At 47.2% G+C, this 20,068-nt stretch overlaps 1 protein-coding gene across 1 annotated transcript; it reads left to right on the top strand.

Annotated features, from left to right (window-relative positions):
- The first annotated feature begins 2,651 nt into the window (after window positions 1-2,651).
- On the top strand, window positions 2,652-19,174 carry LOC146355949 (uncharacterized). The gene is made up of 6 exons (XM_084830680.1): window positions 2,652-2,758; window positions 13,666-14,177; window positions 14,316-14,442; window positions 14,897-14,967; window positions 15,332-15,458; window positions 16,295-19,174. The coding sequence occupies exons 2-6, from the start codon at window positions 13,758-13,760 to the stop codon at window positions 18,331-18,333; spliced, it is 2,784 nt and encodes a 927-aa protein (XP_084686806.1). The 5' UTR covers window positions 2,652-2,758; window positions 13,666-13,757; the 3' UTR covers window positions 18,334-19,174.
- Window positions 19,175-20,068: the final 894 nt, after the last annotated feature.

The raw sequence follows: 20,068 nt of genomic DNA, 5'->3' as shown, positions 1-20,068 counted from the left end.
CACACATATATTATTTTGAATTCCATATAATTGAAATAATGATAATCTCAGGTATGTGTTCTCTCTTAGGTCCCATGGCAAGCGACACTAACTAGAAAAGGAGTCCAAGATGGGTGGGAGCTTTTAAGAAAGGAAATTCTCCAGGCACAATCACATACAATTCTAAAAAGAAGAAAAGGTGGAAGTCAACAGAAGAAGCCAATGTGCCTTCACAAAAAGCTTAGGGATGACCTGAAAACAAAAAAAGGCACATATAGGAAGTGGAAAGAAGGCCAAGTAACAAAGGAAGAGTACAGGCAGGTAGCACATAATTGCAGGGATGTCTCAGGAAGGCTAAAGCTGAGAACGAGAGCTGTTAGCGAGGGATGCTAAAAACAACAAAAGGCTTTCTTCAGCTACGTGCATAGTAAAAGGCAGAGGAAAGAAATGGTGGTTCAGCTATTAAATAAGGATGGCAAAACGATAGCAGATGACAAAGAAAAGGCAGAGGTGCTCAATTCCTACTTTGGCTCAGTCTTCTCCCAAAAGAGGGTCTATGACCACCCTGGCAAAGGCAAAGTACAGGCTGAAGGGGCAGGATTGCAGCTTGAGATCGACAGGCATATGGTCAAGGAACACCTCATTACTTGGAATGAGTTCAAATCTCCAGGGCCAGATGAACTGCATCCTAGAGTCATAAAGGAACTGGCAGAAGAACTCTCAGAACCGCTGTCTATTCTCTTTGAGAATCATGGAGGACGGGGGAAGTGCCAGATGACTGGAGGAGGGCTAATGTTGTCCCTATCTTCAAAAAGGGTAAAAAGGAGGAACCTGGGAACTACACACCAGTCAGTCTGACATCAATCCCTGGGAAAATTCTGGAGCAGATGATCAAGCAATCCATTTGTAAGCACCTTGAAAACAATGCCGTGATTACTCGAAGCCAACATGGATTTGTCAAAAACAAGTCCTGCCAGACAAATCTGATCTCATTTTTTGATCAAGTAACCTCCCTTGTGGACCGTGGGAATGCTGTAGACATCATATACCTCGACTTCAGCAAAGCTTTCGACAAAGTGCCCCATGATATCCTGACGAGCAAACTAGCTCAAAGTGGGCGAGATGAAACAACGATCCGGTGGATCCACAGTTGGCTACAGAATCGGACTCAAAGAGTGCTTATCAATGGGACCTTCTCAAACTGGGGAGAGGTAACGAGTGGGGTACCGCAGGGCTCAGTCCTGGGCCCAGTGCTCTTCAACATTTTTATTAATGACTTGGAGGAGGAGGTGCAGGGAATGCTGATCAAATTTGCAGATGACACAAAATTGGGCGGGATAGCTAATACTTTGGAAGACAGAAACAAAATTCAAAGTGATCCGGATAGACTGGAGCACTGGGCAGCAAACAACAGAATGACATTTAATAGGGATAAATACCAAGTTCTGCACCTAGGAAAAAGAAACCAAAGGCACAGTTACAAGATGGGGGATACGTGGCCCAACAACACTACAAGTGAAAAAGATCTTGGAACTGTTGTCGATCACAAGCTGAAGATGAGCCAACAATGTGATGTGGCTACAAGAAAGGCAAATGCTATTTTGGGCTGCATTAATAGAAGCATTGTTTCCAAATCCCGGGAAGTACTAGTTCCCCTCTACTCAGCACTGGTTAGGCTTCATCTGGAGTACTGTGTCCAGTTCTGGGCGCCACACTTTAAGAAGGATGCAGACAAACTGGAGAGGGTTCAGAGGAGGGCAACGAGGATGATCAGGGGACTGGAAACAAAGCCCTATGAAGAGAGCCTGAAAGAACTGGGCATGTTTAGCCTTGAGAAGAGAAGACTGAGGGGAGATATGATAGCACTCTTCAAGTACTTGAAAGGTTGTCACAGAGAAGGAGGCCAGGATCTCTTCTCGATCATCCCAGAGTGCAGGACACGGAATCATGGGCTCAAGTGACAGGAAGCCAGATTCCGGCTGAACATCAGGACAAACGTCCTGACTGTTAGAGCAATACGACAATGGAACCACTCTCCCACACTGGAGGCGTTCAAGACGAGGCTGGACAGCCATCTGTGAGGGATGCTCTGACTTGGATTCCTGCATTGAGCAGGGGGTTGGACTCGATGGCCTTGTAGGCCCCTTCCAACCCTAATATTCTATGATTCTATTCTATGATTCTTCATAGGGCCAACAGCATTTCTTCTCCTCTGCTTCCTCCTTATCCATCCCATGTATTTCTTCCCTGCCTCATCCCTCGGCCCAGCACCGACCACAAAGGAAGCATCAGAGGCAAGAGAGAGCGGCTTCCTCCCCCTCAAGCCCCCGAGTCCGGTTTTGCTGGGGAAGGCCCGGAGCCAAATGGGTCCCCCAGCGTGGCTCGGCTGGATGCTGCCTGTCCCCATGCTTTCCTCGCGCGGGACCCGCGCCCCTTGCCTCAGGGAGCCGCTCCTTCTCATGCCATTCCGCAGGGAGAGGGAACGCCCGGAACCTAACGAAGAAATCATTGCGCGGGCAGCCGAGGGGAGCCCGGCCCAGCGCGGCGCGAGCAAGGTCCTGCCCGCTGGCGCGCGGGGGCGCGGAGAGGCAGCCGAGGGTTAAAGAAGCGAACGCGATTCCTAGAAAGGAAGGGGGCTCGGGAAGCAGGGGAGGGGGGGAGGGCCGCGCCCTCCGCGGGAGAGGCACTTCCCCGGGCCCTTTCCTGCCCCGCCTCCCCCGGCCCGGCGAAGGGGCTTTGGCGGCCCGCCGGCGCTGCTCCGCGCCCGCCGAGGGATCAGGTGAGACCCCGCCCCGCCCCGCCTGGCGCGCCGTGGGGAGGGGGCTCCCGGGCGGCGGGGCACGGGCAGAGGGGGGAGATCCGGGAGGCGCCGATTCCCCCCGCGCGTCGGGGCGCACCTGGTTCCGGGCGGGGGCGCTGGACCCCGCACCTCCGCAGCGGGAGGCGCCCGGCGCCGATCCGATCGGGCCCAGACGCGGGGCTCCCGCCGTCCTCCCAGCAGCCCGGGCCCCTCGGGCCGGGGGCCGCAGGGCCGAAGCGGCGAGGCGGTCCGCCGAGCTGGTCCGTGCGTCGCCCTCCCCCGTGCGCGCCCAAACCCTCCCTGCCGCAGTCGGCCGGAGCGGGCCCCCGTGCCTTCCGCGTGCGGCCGGGGCGCCCCTGGCCGGCTGGCCGGGGCAAGCACGCGCGGGCGGAGGGCGGAGGGGCCTCGCCGGGCCCGCGGGACAGCTGGCGTCGGGCGCCCTGCGCGGGCAGCGAAGCCGCAGCCTGCGCGCGGCGGGCTTGGCCCCGCACTGCCGGCGGGCTGCGCGGCGAGGCGCCGGCGGGGTTGGGCTGGGCAGCCCTGCAACGCGCGTCCGAGCAGGGGCAGCTGGGGGAAGGCCCCTCGGGAAGCAGGGGGCGGCGGACAGCGGGAAGAGAATGGGGAGGGGGGAAGAAGCGGGCACGGAAGAGAGGGGTTGATGCGCCCGGCCAGGCAACGAGCAGCCCTCGCAGCCGGCGAGCCCGGGCTTCTGCGGGGCACCAGACGTGTGTCTCGTCCTGGGAGAACTTTTGCTCGGCTCCAGTGAGGCAGCTCCTAGATATGACAGCAGTGGAGACTCCATCTGCGGCAGCAGTGTATCTCCCAAAACTGGAGAAATGCTATGGGTCTTCTTAATTACGTAATGTAAGACACAGCCTTTCTAAGTCGGGAGAAATCATAGAATCATAGAATCATAGAATAGTAGGGTTGGAAGGGGCCTACAAGGCCATCGAGTCCAACCCCCCGCTCAATGCAGGAACCCAAGTCAGAGCATCCCTGACAAATGGCTGTCCAGCCTCGTCTTGAAGGCCTCCAGTGTGGGAGAGCCCACCACCTCCCCAGGTAATTGGTTCCATTGCCGTATTGCTCTGACACTCAGGAAGTTTTTCCTGATGTTCAGTCGGAATCTGGCTTCCTGTAACTTGAGCCCATTATTCCGTGTCCTGCACTCTGGGATGATCGAGAAGAGATCCTGGCCTTCTTCTCTGTGACAACCTTTCAAGTACTTGAAGAGTGCTATCATATCTCCCCTCAGTCTTCTCTTCTCAAGGCTAAACATGCCCAGTTCTTTCAGTCTCTCTTCATAGGGCTTTGTTTCCAGTCCCCTGATCATCTTTGTTGCCCTCCTTTGAACCCTCTCCAGTTTGTCTGCATCCTTCTTAAAGTGTGGTGCCCAGAACTGGACACAGTACTCCAGATGAGGCCTAACCAGTGCTGAGTAGAGGGGAACTAGTACTTCCCGGGATTTGGAAGCGATGCTTCTATGAATGCAGCCCAAAATAGCATTTGCCTTTTTTGCAGCCACATCACATTGTTGGCTCATATTCAGCTTGTGATCGACGACAATTCCAAGATCCTTCTCGCTCGTAGTGTGGTTGAGCCACGTATCCCCCATCTTGTAACTGTGCATTTGGTTTCTTTTTCCTAGGTGCAGAACTTGGCATTTGTCCCTATTAAATGCCATTCTGTTGTTTTCTGCCCAGCACTCCAGTCTATCCAGATCACTTTGAATTTTGTTTCTGTCTTCCAAAGTATTAGCTATCCCTCCCAATTTTGTGTCATCTGCAAATTTGATCAGCATTCCCTGCACCTCCTCCTCCAAGTCATTAATAAAAATATTGAAGAGCACTGGGCCCAGGACTGAGCCCTGCGGTACCCCACTCGTTACCTCTCCCCAGCTTGAGAAGGTCCCATTGATAAGCACTCTTTGAGTCCGATTCTGTAGCCAACTGTGGATCCACCGGATCGTTGTTTCATCTAGCCCACTTCGAGCTAGTTTGCTCATCAGGATATCATGGGGTACTTTGTCGAAAGCTTTGCTGAAGTCGAGGTATATGATGTCTACAGCATTCCCACGGTCTACAAGGGAGGTGACTTGATCAAAAAATGAGATCAGATTTGTCTGGCAGGACTTGTTTTTGACAAATCCATGTTGGCTTCGAGTAATCACGGCATTGTTGTCAAGGTGCTTCCAGATGGATTGCTTTATGATCTGCTCCAGAATTTTCCCAGGGATTGATGTCAGACTGACTGGTCTGTAGTTCCCAGGTTCCTCCTTTTTACCCTTTTTGAAGATAGGGACAACGTTAGCCCTCCTCCAGTCATCTGGCACTTCCCCGGTCCTCCATGATTTCTCAAAGAGAATAGACAGCGGTTCTGAGAGTTCTTCTGCCAGTTCCTTTATGACTCTAGGATGCAGTTCATCTGGCCCTGGAGATTTGAACTCATTCAAAGTAATGAGGTGTTCCTTGACCATATGCCTGTCGATCTCAAGCTGCAATCCTGCCCCTTCAGCCTGTACTTCGCCTTTGCCAGGGGGGTCATAGACCCTCTTTTGGGAGAAGACTGAGCCAAAGTAGGAATTGAGCACCTCTGCCTTTTCTTTGTCCTCTGTTATCATTTTGCCATCCTTATTTAATAGCTGAACAACCATTTCTTTCCTCTGCCTTTTACTATGCACGTAGCTGAAGAAAGCCTTTTTGTTGTTTTTAGCATCCCTCGCTAACCTCACCTCGTTGTCCGCTTTAGCCTTCCTGACGCTATCCCTGCAATTCTGTGCTACCTGCCTGTACTCTTCCTTTGTTACTTGGCCTTCTTTCCACTTCCTATATGTGTCCTTTTTTGTTTTCAGGTCATCCCTAAGCTTTTTGTGAAGCCACATTGGCTTCTTCTGTTGTCTTCCACCTTTTCTTCTTGTTGGAATTGTTTGTGATTGTGCCTTGAGAATTTCCTTTTTTAAAAGTTCCCACCCATCTTGGACTCCTTTTCTCGCTAGCATTGCTTGCCATGGGACCTTACTGATCATTGTTCTGAGTTTATTAAAATCAGCTTTCCTAAAATCCAGGGTACGCGTTTGAGTACACTCGGCTTTTGCTTCCCTTAGAACCAAGAACTCAAGTACAACATGGTCGCTTTCCCCCAGAGTTCCTGTAACTGCTACTTTATCCACTAAGTCATCTCTGTTGGTTAGGATCAAGTCAAGGATAGCCGATCCTCTAGTTCCTTCCTCTACTTTCTGTAGGAGGAAGTTATCCGCCACACAAGTCAGGAATTTCCTGGAGGGGCCATGTTTTGCAGAATTTGTCTCCCAACAAATATCGGGGAAATTGAAGTCCCCCATTACTACTACATCATGCTTCCTTAAAACATTGGCTATTTGCTTTTCAAAAGTTTCATCCTTGTCTTCTCCTTGATTGGGTGGCCGGTAGTAGACTCCGACCACCAGGTTCCTTTTATTCTTTGCTCCATTTATTTCAACCCAGATGCTCTCGATGGGGCTACCAAGCTCCTCCTCCTGTATTTCTGTGCAGAGATATGTATTTTTCACATACAGTGCAACCCCGCCTCCCTTTCTGTTCCTCCTGTTCTTTTTGAACAAGTTATATCCTTCAATTGCTGTATTCCAGTCATGAGAGTCATCCCACCAAGTCTCAGTTATACCTATCAAGTCATAATTTCCCTCCTGTATTAAGAGTTCAAGTTCGTTCTGTTTGTTTCCCATACTCTGGGCATTAGTATATAGACATCGAAGACCATGTGCTTCATAGTCTGGCTTTCTTCCTACCTGTGTCTGAAGACTATTATTGGACGCTATCAGAGCTGTTCTCTCCATTGCAGTGCATGCGCCTACGTCCATTGTTACCCCCAACATTACATCTCCCTTCCCCGTAGGATTCAGTTTAAAGCCCTCCTGATGAAGTTCTTCATGCTGTGGCCAAACACATTCTTCCCAGCCTTTGTGAGGTGCAACCCATCCCTAGCCAACAGCCCATCTTCCAGGAAGTATAGCCCGTGGTCCCAGAATCCAAATCTCTCTCGTCGGCACCACCTTCGTAGCCAGTCATTCACCCGGAGTATTTTTCGTTCCCTTTCTATCCCTCTTCTAACTACTGGAAGGATGGATGAGAAAACTATCTGGGCCCCAAAGTTCTTGAGTTTCCTTCCCAAAGCTTCAAAGTCTGACGTGATCTCTTCGTAGCTCCGCTTGGCGGTATCATTTGTTCCCACATGGATGAGAAGAAAGGGATACCTGTCAGTGGGCTTTATGAGTGCAGGCAACCTTTCAGTCACGTCTCTAATCTGTCCTCCCGGGAGACAACATACCTGGTGAGTCCACGGGTCTTCGCGACATACTTGGGTCTCGATCCCACGCAGCAAGGAGTCTCCCACTACTACCACTCTTCTCTTCTTCTTCTTGTAGGCCTGGGTTTCATCGCCTCTGTTTGACTGACCTTTAGCCTCTTGCTCACTCTCATGCAGGTTCCCCTGTGATTCTTCCTCTGCAGGCTGTCCTCCAGTCTCATCTGCAAGTACCTGGAATCGGTTCCACAGCTCCACCGCTTCCACTGGTGCAGAGTGGCGTCTAGTTCTTCTTCTCCTAACTGTCACCGTTTTCCAAGGAGTATCCTCTACTCCATTTTTTTTCACCTCAGCATTTCCCACTGCCTCATCTTGCTGTTGCTCTTCAAGCTTCTGGTCTGCCCTTTGCTGCTGTAGTTCTCCCATTCTGTCCAAGAACTCTTCGTGTTCTCTTATTCCCCGGAGGGTTGACAGTCGCCGCTCCAGTCCACTTACTTTCTCTTCCAGCAGCGTGATCAACTTGCACTTGTTGCAGGTGTAGGCCATGTTGTTCTCAGGCAAGAAAACAAACATTGCACACACCTTGCAGGTCACCACCACTGGAGAGTCTTGTCCTTCCATTGCCTCTTTTCCCTTTTTGTGTCTAGCTTTGTGATTGTTCTAGACTAGCCTGTGCCTGCTCCTCTACTCAGTAGAGGTTAAAAGCAGAGTCCCACTGGTGTGGAAGTGTGTGTTACAAGACAAATAAATGAAAAAAAGTTAGTAAAAAAAAAAAAAATGTTAGGGGCCTCCCCCTTGACCTCCCCTGCCGAACTCCCCTGGCCAACTCCTGTTTGCTCCCCCTGTTTGCTCCCCCTGTTCGCTCGCTCTCTGGGAGCTTGCCTGCTTCTGTAGTCCCTGGACCAGCTGGAGCAGCTTGCTCTGCTCTGCTCTGCTCAGCTGGGAGGCGGGAAACAGACTGAAGCTTCCCGCCCAGTCAGCTGCTGGGAGTACTCAGGCCACACCCCTCCAATTCAGTTGGAGCTCTCAGAAGCTCCTGGTGAGCTCACAGCCAGTCAGAAGGATAAAGGGCAGTGCCCTGGGCTTCCTGCAACCCACTTACCTCTTAGCCTCTGTCTCCTTTGTCTCCTTTGTCTCTTCAACCACTGCAACTCCCCTGGCCAACTCCTGTTTGCTCCCCCTGTTCGCTCGCTCTGTTCGCTCGCTCTCTGGGAGCTTGCCTGCTTCTGTAGTCCCTGGACCAGCTGGAGCAGCTTGCTCTGCTCTGCTCTGCTCAGCTGGGAGGCGGGAAACAAATGTGTGCATTCGTCAGAATTTCTGGCTTCCATGCATTCATGAATTCTGTTTATTAATACCTTTAAAAATCAGATAAATAATCAAGGTAGATTAATGAAATAAAGGTTCAAGGAGAAGATGGCAGCAGCAGCTTTGAGGGAGCACTGCTGGGCAGCCAATCAAATGCCACCCTGCCCCCTGTAAAACCGCGAGGGTCAGAAGGGCTGTGGGCAAGGAGCCCTTCTGGGCAAGGAAAGAGTGAATCAGTGCCCTGACCATCTCCCGTAGTCTTTGCCGGCCTGGCCAGCTCAGTCTGGGCCAGTGCTCTGCGAGTGCCTGGCTGCTGTAGCAGCAGTGTACACTGACTCCTCAAGGCGGCGGGGCGGGGCGGGGCGGCTCAGACAATTTCATGAATATCATCATCATCCAGGGATTATCTTACTGCTCCTCTTTAATATTTCTTGCTGATCTCGTTTGTTCATTTCTGGGTGGGTAGGAGATCATTTTCCTGCAGTGGTGGATTGTTTCCCTCAGCACAAATAATTTTGTTTTAAAAATCCATTCCCATCAGAGCCCAATTAATTGATTAAAAACCTTTCCATTGGGGTTGTGACTGAATAAGTAGGGTTTAGAGGAATAATTTGAAGTTTGTGCTGACATGCTTTGTAGTTTGGGTGTATGTGTGTGTGTATGTGAGAGAGAGAGATTTGCAAATTGATAAATTCTTACATGTATGCGTGTGTGTGTGTGTGTGTGTGTATTATACACACACACACACATAATGCTTGGTGTGGGTAGATTCTGTCCTTAATATAAATCCCTTTCAGTTTATGTTAATGCACCTTAGATGACATTGAGCGTGTTGGCGTGTTACGGAAATCCATGGTGGTTAGGTAGCCACTCTGCGAAGAGGGGAACACAAACAACGCCCCATGCTCCGTACTGACCATCATGCAACTGTGACCAGCACGGTTCACTTACCCACCCCTCGCCCCACCCCCTCTGTAGTCCTCCCGGCTGGCCAACCACACATCCCAGCAGCTCTTGCAGTGGAAAACAGCTCCTGCCATCCCTTGTGCAACTGCCGCAGCAGCAGCCACTTCCTGATTGGTCCGCGTTGTGCGAGGGGTAGCTCTGCCACCACCTCCATTCGGAAACTGCAGTTTCTAACCTCCAGCTGCTCCCAGTCGCAGCCCAAAAATGGGGCGAACACCATCCCCTCACTAATGGTCCCAAATCATATCATAAGAACATAAGAGCCACGCTGGATCAGATGAAGTGTCCATCTAGTCCAGCATTCTGTTCACACAATGGCTAACCAGCTGTTGACCAGGAACCAACAAGCAGGACATGAGCACAACAGCACCCTCCCGTGCTTCCTGACTGTTACAGCAATACGACAATGGAACCAATTCCCTAGGGAGGTGGTGGGCTCTCCCACACTGGAGGCGTTCAAGATGAGGCTGGACAGCCATCTGTCAGGGATGCTCTGACTTGGATTCCTGCACTGAGCAGGCGGTTGGACTCAATGGCCTTGTAGGCTCTTCCAACCTTACTATTCTATGATTCTATGAAGCTTACTAGGCTACATACAAAGTAAAAAGACAAAGCAAGAAAATAACTAACCATTACAATGGGATAAAGCATAATACATAGGATTTTAAATCCACTGTTAGCTCAGAGTACAACTGTTTCCCACCAGTGACTTTCAATAAAAGTTTACACTTGCTTAGACCACTTTAAAAAGTGGTGCCCCAGCCATACTGCATAAAAGAGGCTGATGGCAGGTGTTGTAATCCTTCAGTTTGGCTCTGTCTGTCATTCCCATCTCGAAAGCATCACTTTAGCACATACAGCATCCCTCAGCAAACATTCAGCTGAGGTTGCATTTTCTTCTTTGTGAAGCAACACTTACTGGTACACACAGAAGGTTGGGCCTAAGCTATGATACATGTTCAAACACATTAGCCAACACATAACAATACAGATGGTCTCTAGCCGGCACCCACCTCTCATTGCTAGTCACATTGGCAGACATCGCATCTTGTCTTTGCATGGGAGAAGTTTCTGCTATTGTAACTTTCGGGTGTCACATAGGACCATCTGTCTAGCTGACCCAAAGGACAGGCATTTGATGACTAAGAGGAATAAGAAATTTTACCCCCCCAAATGGCAGGAATCATAGGCGCAAATACAGATATGAAGACATTTCTCTAAAGCAAAACTAAAACACAGTTACTGGGTACATTGCACACATTCGTGTTTATGCAACTTGCCTGATCTAAATTAATGTGGCACCTTCACCCCCAGGGAATCACTCAAGTCAATTCTCCCTTTCCCATCTGCTACTACAAGGTGGGGAAGGACCATGGGTGCTACCAGGCAACTGTCTGGGGAACAACCAGCCAGTCTCCACTTTTCTTTTTCAATATTTGGGCTTGATTGGAGAGTTGTGCAACATCTTCAAAAGTTGCCACGGGAGACTATTTTATTGCTGAAAGGAATAAAGCAGCAGCCTCATTAAGGCCAAAAGTTCTGCCACTTGAGCAGAAGTACAGATAGGCAAAAGATTTTGTTCTTTACAATATGGGAAGTACCGACAGCATATCCCTTCAGCATTTCTTTGTCAAGACCCATCTACAAAATATGCGTCTGACAAGACTGGATATGGCTTTGCTAGGTGCTCATCTGCTTTCAAACCATCATAATGGATACATTTAGAAAGATCAGGCAGCAAAGCACCAGGAAATATAGTGGAACAACGTTGCACTGTAGTATGGCTGCTAGAAAGAAGCAAAACTTCATACCTGGAGAGGTGTGATTGAGATAGGTGCTGAGTCCTTGTCATAGGTAAAAGAGCTGCCACTGAGTGAGGCACACAAAGAGTTAAAGGAGAACGCAGCACAATATTTTCAGAAGCTTGAACAAGGGGGGCAGCGGCTGCAACTGCTTGCAGGCAGGGAGAAAATCCTGTGGCTACAGAATCAAGGAAAGTACTGTAATATGCCACCGGTCAGTTCTTATCTCCGTGCTTTTGGGTAAGCACACTAAGAGCACAATAATTTTTTTTCATAACAAGAGAGTGAACAGAGTAATCAAGAAGCCCAATTTGTTTTAGAACAGTGCTAGCTTTGGAGCAGTGGAAGCAGATTCAGCTCGGAAGATCAGGGAAGTGGCTCAGGAAAATCTAAATATATCTGTCAGGGGAACACAGATAGTGCAGCCAAGTTTACACAAAAGGTCTCTGGTGAAAATAGGAAGAAAAGGGGCATTGATGAAGTCACAAAAGTTCTGAGGAGGAAGGGGAAGAGGGGGAAGCGGCTGGGGTGTGTGAAGTGTTTCCATCCACTAGCCAGGCTGTGGATGGAAATAAGACACTTATTTTTCTAATGCCCAACTTGGTCCTCCAAAAGTGGCAGCAATGCCAGAATGATTTTCAAAAGTGTCTTTTAGATGATCCATGTAGTCTGCTGGAGTCTCACTTTTGTTTTCTTTACAGTTGTTGATTTTAGCCTCATCAGTTTTCTGCAGACAAATTTCATGGTTTGCTCCTAGGAGTCTGATGCATGCTTGGTCTAAAGTATCAAGATCAACGGGTTCTTGATTTGTCTAGTTTGCTTGTTCCTTTAATCTAATGTGCACTTCTTGGGGCACAATAACTCACATGAGTTGGCTTATGCCAGCCCAATTTGGATTATAACAAGTGATCACTGTTTGCAATTCTTCTCTAACTTTCATGGGCTCTTTTCTGATGTTCCAAAATTTGACCTGGTCTTTCAGTTTTTCTTGGGAGTCCTTAAGACTCCGCTCCCCGAGACTTAGGTGACCTCTTTGATTTCTCGGCATGCCATCAAACAATGCATTCCCATGGACCCTGTGCCACCTTGGAACCCTGAGATTCCAAGACTCCCCTTAAATGCACAGTTCTGTCCAAATCCAAGGTCCAACCAAGGGAAATTGTTTGGATAGGTCAAGTTCCATTTCTCCAAAACTTGCAAGTCTTAGGTCCGTAATTCCTGCACATGTAGACTGCAGGTGTCCCTTTTGGGGGCTGTGGAATTTCTTTGGAAGAATCTGACCCCATCCTCAATTCACACCAGGACACATAGGAAAACAATCAGGAGGTCTCCACAGGTTGCGAGAAACGAAAGGCACTGCCAAATTCCAAGGTACAGTCAGAGACCGACTCTCACTAAATTGGAGACACAATCAGTCACTCACGGTCAAGGGAGCTCATACCGTGGCAGGGAGTGAAGGAAAGGGTTTGATCGCTCACTGCAATCTCCGCTCATTCAGGAATGGCTTATTCAGGGTGTCTTGCCTTACAGACTAGCTCATATCATGGAAGGAGGGAGGAAAACTCACTCACACAAGGTTCCAGCGACTCTTCTTCCACTGGGATTTTTTTGCTAAAGGCAGCAAAAGATCTTGGGCCAACCCTGTGATGCAGTCCTGCAGAGGAAGGCGGCTGGGGAGGAGTCCTTTTGAGAAGGAGGAGAAAGCTGATAATAACTGAGTTAGAAAAAGGGGTGCAGGGAAATAAGAGAGAATGAAAAGTGGTGTTAGAAAGTCTGAACAAAAAAAAAGGAAACCCCAACAGAGCAATGACTCGAGCTTACTGTGGGGCACAAAACTTGATCTGTTCCAGTGAAGCAGCTCCTAGCTAAGATAGTTATGAATGGAGCCTCCATCTGCTGAGGCAGTATACCTAAGAAAATCAGGGAGAAATGTTATGGGTCCTTTTAAATTGTATCATGTAAAACAACGTCTGCCTAAAGTAAAGAGAAATGAATGTGTTCATCAGAATTTTTAGTTTGTATGCATTCATGAATTCTGTTGATTAATACATTGACCTTTAAAAATGAGATGGCTAATCAACAAAGCTTTCCATGAAGGACTGACAGCCTTAATTTAAACCAATTTTAAGGTAGATTAATGAAAGAGAGGCATAAGGAGAAGATGGCAGCAGCAGAAGGTGTCACAGAGGGGGTGTGTAGTTGGGAGCTTTAGGATGAAGAACAGGGAAGAGAGAGGCCGAGAGAAGGAATGTAGTTTTAGGGGGATGAATGGTGAGAGATGGACCTGTGTGTGGGGAGGGGAGGAGACATGTTCTGATACTTGCGCAAGTGAAGGATTTTGCTCAGTGGCTCTCAGGTTAAGGATCTTCTCAAAGTCTCTAGTTTCTCCTTCAGTCTTGGCATTTGCCTGCCTTTCCTTCTGGGACAAGACTGCTTCCTGTTGCAGCCCTGCACATTTCATCTCTTCCTGACAGTGTAATAATACTTGAACAGAACCATGTTCTGCCTTTACAGAGCCTTGGTAGCACTGCCTCGTACAGCAGTCTTTGCCCAGATACAGAACAAGGCAGACTTTCTTTGAAGTTTTTTTGGAACACAGGTCAAAGATGGCCAAGCAAGGCTCCGCTGGCCCTGAAGCACAAAGAGACCCCGATGCCATGAATACCAGGAGCAGCGGGGAGTTCTGGGAAAGGACAGGGCAGAAGATCCTAGGTGAGGACATGGTCAGCTCAGACGTGCCGCTGCCGCTCCAGCGTTTCAGACAGTTTCGCTACCAGGAGGCTGAGGGGCCCCGAGAGGTCTGCAGCCAACTCCACGATCTTTCCCGTCGGTGGCTGAAGCCAGAGCGACACACCAAAAACCAAATCCTGGACCTGGTGATCCTGGAGCAGTTCCTGGCCATCCTGCCCGTGGAGGTGGCGAGCTGGGTGAGCGAATGTGGAGTGGAGACCAGTTCCCAGGCGGTGGCCCTGGCAGAAGGCTTCCTCCTGAGCCAGGCAGAAGAGGAGAAGCAGGAACAGCAGCAGGTGAGAGCATTGCATCCAAGGGGATGGGAATGTGAGGGGCGATAGTCTAAAACTCTGTTAAGTGCACAAGCTGTTCTGGAAGCCACCCATGGACGGTTGCCCCATATCTCATGCCCAACATTTTCATTGCTGTTTCAGGTGCAGAGTCTGTTTGCAGAAGTGGGACCCGATTTCCCTGCGGCACAGCAGGCTCCATCAGACACCAGGCAGAGCCCCCCACGAAGAGGGAGCAGGCAGGATGGGGCTGGACACGTTGCCCTGCAGGGTGAGGATTAATTTGGGGTGGGTGCAGTTCAACCTGGCCTTGCTCTCTGGAGAAGAGAACCTTGGGCTCCTTATATGTCCCCGCCCCAGATCGTTTCAGGGAGAAGACGCTTGTCTCCAGCCTTTTCCACAATTCAAAACTATGTTTATTTTTCAACACTTGACGACTTTAGACATGGAAACCAACAGTGTGATTTGTAGCTAAGAGCACAAAGGGGAACATACGCATTTTTACCCAACTGAACTGCCAACATGCAAATTGAAGATAAGGCGTATATATTGTAACGCCCAAATGTACTTAAGATTGCATTACTTCCAGTGCAATTCTATCTATCTGAATTGGCGGTAAGTCCTCTTGTGTTCCAAGGGGCTTACTTCTGAGGCGGGTAGGACTGTAATCTCCGTCTCTGAGACACCATGGACTCCTGGCTTCCCATTACTTTTGTCTCTCGCAGGGGCTGGAATGACACCTGGAATGGATACTGAGGCATCTATTTTTCTTTGTAATGGAGTGGAACCGGATCAGGTAGGCAGAAGGATCACTGTGAACACAGGCAGGGGGCAGCCTGGATCCATCTGTTCCCTGCTCACCTCCTGGGCCGAAATGAACCTGTATTCTTAGTTTCCCTTCTCGCAAACAAAGATCCTAAGGAGAGCCCTGCTGGATGGGAACAAAGGCCCCTCTGGTCCATCAACCCGTTTCTCACAATGGCTGACCAGATGCCTTTTGGGAAGCCCACAAGGAGGACAGGGGGCTATAGCTCTTTTTTGCCCTTGTTTCCCCAGCAACTGGTTTTCAGAGCAAGCAAGTTTAAATCCTTCAGTATAATCCCCAGCCCATTTCACTTTATGTTCTCCTCGAGAAGCAAACATTTTCTTTTTTCCTCCAGGGTCTGGTGACTTTTGAGGAGGTTGCCGTGTGCTTCACGGAGGAGGAGTGGGCACTGCTGGATCCTGACCAGAGAGCCCTGCACCGGCAAACCATGGAGGACAACTGTGGGATCGTGGCCTCTCTGGGTAAGGATCCCTGTTTTCCTGATAATGTTTCTGTTGCATTTCAAATGCAATAATGATGAGGAAGATAATATTAGCAGTTTTGTGCACATATCCAATATTACGCATTTATTTAGCATTTTGAGGCTGTCTTTTAGGCAACCGCTCTCAGAAGGCAGAATTAAAAAAATAAAATAGGATACACCGTGTCATATTAAAATCATCAAATAATTAACACTCCACTTGGAGGGGGGCATGTGCAGTTCTTTCAGCACCCCCAGATCCCTTCTTTCAGTTCACCAGGAAACATTAAGAGTTGCAACAAATACAAACACTGAACTGACCCGCCATATAAGCCAGCACCCCAAAATGAACGTAGCAGAACCCAAACCCAGCTGTTTCTCTCTGAGTCTCTTTCTCTCAAATTGGAGTCTCTCTTCACCCAGCTGATAGTGGACAGGCCAGGAGACCAAGGAGGGCTCAGTCGTGTGGACCCAGGTCTGATATTACAAAGCCCCAAAGCAGTTAAAGGAAGATTCCTGGGTGGTGACAAGAGTTGTTCTGGGCTAAAAACAATGGGGTTCTGACAACTGCTTGCCAGAGTCATCTCAAAAGTGGACAATTTGGGAGTGCTCAGTAAAGGAGGTGCTGAACCTGCAGCGATTTAGGATTCCTTCTTACCTGAAAGGTTCAGAAATTCCTTTTTGAACACCTGACCTGGGAATTTCCATGGTAAGAAATGCATCCCATCTAGGTCTTTTCAGTTCTTCCCTTTATCAAAATCATTAATGGAGGGTTCTCAATTGTCTGAAGTCCTATGGCTACCTCAGTCTTTTACCAATTTCATGTTTTCGTTTCAGGAGGTGACAGGAGGGAAAGGGAGAATAAGAGAGAACTATGTGGGCTGTCACTGAAAAGAGAAAAATGTAAAAATAGCAAACTGCAGGGAAGGAAAACTCAAGCAAGTTGCAGTAGGAGGAAGAATTCCTTTGCTTCTCAGGGCACTGGCTCCCATGATATCACAATCCAAGAAAAAAGACACAAAAGACCGGAAAAGAATAGGTTGTATATATGTAGGAAAACTTTCAATTTTGAATCAAACGTTAAATCTCATTGCAAAATTCACACACTGAAGAAGCCATATAAATGCCTAGAATGTGGAAAGTGCTTCCGTCGCAAGATAAATCTCCCTTGTCATCGAAGAACTCACACAAGGGAAAAACCATATCATTGTTTGGAGTGTGGAAAGAGCTTCAGGAAGAAGGACCAACTTACTCAACATCAAAGAACTCACACCGGGGAGAAACCATATCAATGTTTGGAGTGTGGAAAGAATTTCAATCGGAAGAAATTTCTTACTTCTCATCAAAGAACTCACACAGGGGAGAAACCATATCATTGTTTGGAGTGTGGAAAGGATTTCCGTTGGAAGATCACTTTGACTCAACATCAAAGAACTCACACCGGGGAGAAACCATATCAATGTTTGGAGTGTGGAAAGGATTTCCGTTGGAAGATGACTTTGACTCAACATCAAAGAACTCACACAGGGGAGAAACCATATCAATGTTTGGAGTGTGGAAAGGAATTCCGTTGGAAGATGACTTTGACTCAGCATCAAAGAACTCACACAGGGGAGAAACCATATCATTGTTTGGACTGTGGAAAGGATTTCCGTTGGAAGATCACTTTGACTCAACATCAAAGAACTCACACAGGGGAGAAACCATATCAGTGTTTGGAGTGTGGAAAAGATTTCCGTTGGAAGATGACTTTGACTCAACATCAAAGAACTCACACAGGGGAGAAACCATATAAATGCTTGGAGTGTGGAAAGAGCTTCAGTTGGAAGAAAAATCTTACTGAACATCAAAGAACTCACACAGGGGAGAAACCATATCAGTGTTTGGAGTGTGGAAAGGATTTCCGTTGGAAGATGACTTTGACTCAACATCAAAGAACTCACACAGGGGAGAAACCATATAAATGCTTGGAGTGTGGAAAGAGCTTCAGTTGGAAGAAAAATCTTACTGAACATCAAAGAACTCACACAAGGGAGAAACCATATCATTGTTTGGAGTGTGGAAAGGATTTCCGTTGGAAGATCACTTTGACTCAGCATCAAAGAACTCACACAGGGGAGAAACCATATCAATGCTTGGAGTGTGGAAAGAGCTTCAGTTGGAAGAAATATCTTACTGAACATCAAAGAACTCACACAGGGGAGAAACCATATCATTGTTTGGAGTGCGGAAAGAGCTTCAGGGACAGGGAACTTCTAACTCGGCATCAAAGAATTCATACAGGGGAGAAACCATACCATTGTTTAGAGTGTGGAAAGAGCTTCAGGTGCAAGATCAATCTCAGTCGACATCAAAGAACTCACACAGGGCAAAAACCATACCATTGTTTAGAGTGTGGAAAGAGCTTCAGAGAGAAGAACACTCTTACTTGTCATCAAAGAATTCACACAGGGGAGAAACCATATCATTGTTTGGAGTGTGGAAAGAACTTCCGTCAGAAGATCAGTCTCACTCAACATCAGAGAACTCACACAGGGCAGAAACCATATCATTGTTTGGAGTGTGGAAAAAACTTCAGTCGGAAGATAGATCTCACAACTCATCAAAGAACTCACACAGGGGAGAAACCATATAAATGCCTGGAGTGTGAAAAGGCCTTCATAACAAAGACAAATCTCACTAAACATCAAAGAACCCACACAAGGGAGAAACCGTACCATTGTTTGGCGTGTGAAAAGAGCTTCAGGAGGAAGGAACATCTCACTCGGCATCAAACAACTCACACAAAGGAGAAACCATATCATTGTTTGGAGTGTGGAAATAGCTTCAGTCAGAAGAAACATCTCACTCAACATCAGACTAATCACACAGGGTAGAGACTGTAAATCTCCAATTTTTGAAATGTATGATCATATGTTTTTGTCCCACGTTGGTCAAAACCTATGCATCGTGTGCTGGGTTATTACAGAAGGAAGGCTGTCATTCGTTTAATGGGGTTCTAAGAAGCAGGCCAAAAGTTATTAAGATTTTCCTGCCCCATTAATGCCTGTGGCAGCAATTGTTGTCGAAGTTATGCCATGTATGCTCCGTATCATTCTAAAACTAGAGTGGTGCCAGTACTCTACTGTTTTCAGATGTATTTCATGTTGCAGAGGAAATCTAATGGATTCTGTGTGCAATACCTATCCTTTAGTTTTGAAATGTGATTTCATGAGGTCGGACGACTACTATATCATTGATTGGAGTGTGGAAAGAGCTTCAGGAACAATCATGATTTCACTTTTCACCAAAGAACTCACACAGGGGAGAAATAGAGGCTTAACATTTCTGGAAATTTTGAGGCCATTGAAAAAAACCGGTGGGGGAGTTGTGGAAAAATTGGAAAGTTTTGGAAAAATTGAAAAAGAAGCATTACTTTTTGTTGGTGTTCTTTACAGATCTGAAGTCACTTTCTTGCTTTGAGATAGCCTTCCCCACCTGGCACCCTCCAGATATTTTGGACTTCAGCCTCAGGCAGCATGGCCAGTAGTCAGGAATGCTGGGCACTGTAGTCCAAAACTTCTGGAGGGCTCCAGGTTGGGGAGGACTCCTTTAGGAACATAAAGCAGCCTTTCTGTTCCTAAGGTTATTTTATGTATGACTTAGTTTGCTCATAAAATTGTCATTATATTTTAAAACTTTAAAAAGTAAACTCATTAAATGTGTAATTATTGTCTGAATAAATTAGAACTCCATTACATAACAGCTATAGCATCAGAAACACAGGACTGTATAGAACAAAATTGAAGCTGTCAAGAATGCACATTTAATGTCAAGAATGCACAATGGTGATTCTACTTACATGTTGGGAAAGTGAACATAAATATCTACCAGTAAAATATAGTTTAGATCAATAATTTTAATAATGAATGAAAGAACTAAGTATGCTGAGAATCTTACAGAGAGGATTATAAAAATATTTTTCCCCATGGCTTCATTATTTCCAGACGTTTTACATCTCTAGTCCTTCTTTAAAAGTATTCTTAATTAAAAACTTAATCATTTTTAGAAATCATTTTATGGGGAGTAAAGACTGGGTAACAATATATAAATACTTTGTTTTAAATTATAAGAGGAAGTATTTCATAATCCAAAGCTTCTCAAATTTTTTCCAGTGTTTCGTAAAAAACAAAAACAGTCCTCAGAAAAAAACGAGGAAAACCCCTTTTTACCAAATTTTTCCATGTTTTTCCTGGCCTTCATATATCTAAGGAAGAAATCAAATCATTGTTGGAGTGTGGAAAGAGCTTCAGCAACAATCAAAATCTCACTTGTCATCAAATAACTCCCACAAGGGAGAAAATGTATCGTTGTATGAAATGCAGAAAGAGCTTCAGTGAGAAGAAAAATCTTGTCATCAAAGAACTCACACAAGGGAGAAACCATATTGTGGTATGGAGTGTGAAAAGAGCTTCAGGATGAAGGAACACCTCATTCTGCATCAAAGAACTCATACAGGGGAGAAATGGTAAATCTCCAATTTTTGAAAAGGCAAAATCATATTTTTGTAAAACTTTGGTGAAAATGTATGCACTGTGCTTTGGCTTATTAAGGATGGGAAGTTTTTATTAT

This window comes from Heloderma suspectum, chromosome 2 (genome assembly GCF_057233095.1).
Source record: "Heloderma suspectum isolate Gila_16-S chromosome 2, 16-S_ref, whole genome shotgun sequence".
NCBI classification, from domain to species: domain Eukaryota; kingdom Metazoa; phylum Chordata; class Lepidosauria; order Squamata; family Helodermatidae; genus Heloderma; species Heloderma suspectum.
Note: the sequence above shows the minus strand (reverse complement) of the source record. Positions and strands in the feature narration are given on the sequence as shown.